Source organism: Pyrus communis, chromosome 12, assembly GCF_963583255.1.
Source record: "Pyrus communis chromosome 12, drPyrComm1.1, whole genome shotgun sequence".
Classification (NCBI taxonomy): Eukaryota; Viridiplantae; Streptophyta; class Magnoliopsida; order Rosales; family Rosaceae; genus Pyrus; species Pyrus communis.
Genome location: NC_084814.1, coordinates 13,819,483 through 13,821,945, shown reverse-complemented (window position 1 = coordinate 13,821,945; position 2,463 = coordinate 13,819,483). Strand labels below are relative to the sequence as shown.

Genomic DNA, 2,463 nt, shown 5'->3' with positions numbered 1-2,463 from the left:
AAAATGGGAAAAATAAGTGACACGTGGTGAACACCAAGAATACTTAGTTCAGTGAGTTTCCAGCTGCCACGTGTCACTAGCCCTATGCAGGCAACGTTTCTCCATCTATTGTAGGCCCACTAGAATACGTGGGAGCTTCGGAACTTGCCTATGTGGGCAACGTCTCTCCACCTGGCGCCTCCTCACACTCCGTGTCCTGGACTCAAAGTCCTAGCATTCCAAAGCTATAAAATCCCCTTCACTCGCCCTCCAATTTTCAACTTACAACTCCAAAAAGAACTGAACTACCGAAACACACACTGAACTCACAGCTTAATTTCTCCGACGCAGCACAACAAAAATGAATACGATCTTCAGTCAAATCTCCGATTCCTCCGAAAAGCCCGAATCGAGCTCCGACGACACAGGCATCTTGACTCGAAGCCAGCTGGCTTCGTTCTCCGACGAGGAGGTCATTTTGGCGTCCAGCAGGCCGAAGAAGCGAGCGGGGAGGAGAGTTTTCAAGGAGACGAGGCACCCGGTTTACAGGGGAGTGAGGAGGAGGAACAACAACAAGTGGGTGTGCGAAATGAGAGAACCAAACAAGAAGAAGTCGAGGATATGGCTCGGAACTTATCCGACGGCCGAGATGGCAGCTCGGGCGCATGACGTGGCGGCATTGGCCTTTAGAGGGAAGCTTGCCTGCCTCAATTTTGCAGACTCCGTATGGCGCCTGCCTGTTCCGGCATCCACTGATTCAGTGGATATCAGGCGGGCAGCAGCGGAGGCTGCAGAGACGTTCCGGCCAGAGGAGTTTCGCGGAGTGTCGGAAAGCGGCGATGATGAGAAGGAGAGCAAGAAAATGGAGGGGGAGAAGGATTGTGGAGGCGCGGAGGAAAGTGGAATCTTGCTTTACTTGGATGAGGAGGAAATGTTCGACATGCCGAGGTTGCTGGATAGTATGGCCGAAGGGCTTCTGCTCTCTCCACCTCACTCTTCAGGTGGTTGCATGAACTGGGATGACATGGAAAGCAACGATGACGTCAGTCTGTGGAGCTTCTCGAATTGATAGATATTTATCCGGAGGACACTTCCGTTCGTTGACCCAAAAAAAGGACACTTTCGTTCCTTTTTTTTATAGGACAAATTAGGTTTTCATTCTTTCTTTTGCTACTTCATTGATTAAAATCTTATTCTTTTTTAATTTTTGATCAAGATTCTTGGTATTAATAACATCATTAATTATTTCAATAATAAAATATTTTTTATTTCTAAATATATTCATTTAATGTTAAAACTGTTACCATTAGTATATTTGTATTTATGGCTAAATTTTTTTATCATATATTTTTATTTTTAGTTTGTACCCATTTTTAATTTGCAACCCTTTTTTAATTTGTACCAATTTTCTTTTTAGTTTTAATTTGTACCCATATTCTTTTTATTTTTACTTTTTGTGCCCATATTTTATAAAGTTTTATTTGTATTTGTACCCATATTTTTTTTTATATGTACCCATTTTTAATTTTGCTAAATGTACCCATGCTAATTATATGTACCATTCATGTAATTTTTTTTTAAAATTTTTAATCTTAAAATGTACTCATTCTTAAATATACCAATTTGTTATATGTAAAATGTACCCTTTTTTTATATTAAATTTATTCAATTTTTTTCTAATCCATTTTTAAACTTATATGGGTACATTCTTTTTTCTTTGATTTGAGAATGTATCAATGTTAAGTTTAATCGAAGAAATTTACTAATTTTATTAAGCTTAATATCTTTTTTTATTTTTTTATTTTTTTTTATTTTGAAGAATGTACCCATGTTTTGATACAATAATTTTTTGGTTAATTTTGATTAATGTACCCATGTTTATATATATACATACACACACAATAGTATATTTATATTTTTAATCCCACAAATTATGGTTTTTTATTTAAAATCTCATTAATATAAACAACTATAAATTTCAAATTTTAATTTAAAAAATATAGTAACGTACATAAAAATAAATTATCACATTAATTTCAGAGACTTGGATCAAAAATTGAAAACCAACAAGGTTTCAGTCAAAGAATATTCATAGTTAGGGACCGCATCCAAAGTCTCCCTTTTTTATATAATTTTTGCCACCTGGAAAAATGGTGTCGGTTGTTTATGCGCTTGCCCGGGCAAATTTAGTCCGTAACACTGTTTCCGTTAACATTTTTAGTCTAAGGGAAATATTTTGTTCTAGACCCTTCCCTTGTGTTTTGATGCGTTAAATTCTGCGTGCAAAAAATGGTGAAAGTTGAGCACGGAGATTTCTGACTTCAATTTTCACCGGGAGAGGCGTCGTTTTATAATTTCAATGCCGAGACAAATTGTGAACTCATCTAAGACGAAATTTCAGCACGCAGAGAGAGGCTCCAAATTTCTGTCTGCTCTTGCGTCGCTCTTCTTTGTAACTTGTTTTTAAAACTCATGGAAACATAT

The 2,463-nt window shown here is 37.1% G+C and overlaps 1 protein-coding gene across 1 annotated transcript; it reads left to right on the top strand.

Annotated features, from left to right (window-relative positions):
* The first annotated feature begins 277 nt into the window (after positions 1-277).
* On the top strand, positions 278-1,090 carry LOC137711286 (dehydration-responsive element-binding protein 1E-like). The gene has a single exon (XM_068450518.1). It carries the CDS (start codon positions 341-343, stop codon positions 1,046-1,048), a length of 708 nt encoding a protein of 235 aa, XP_068306619.1. The 5' UTR covers positions 278-340; the 3' UTR covers positions 1,049-1,090.
* The last annotated feature ends 1,373 nt before the right edge of the window (positions 1,091-2,463 follow it).

Excerpts from the sequence above, each read along its gene's own strand:
- LOC137711286 (XM_068450518.1), top strand. The coding sequence starts at position 341 with ATGAATACGATCTTCAGTCAAATCTCCGATTCCTCCGAAAAGCCCGAA.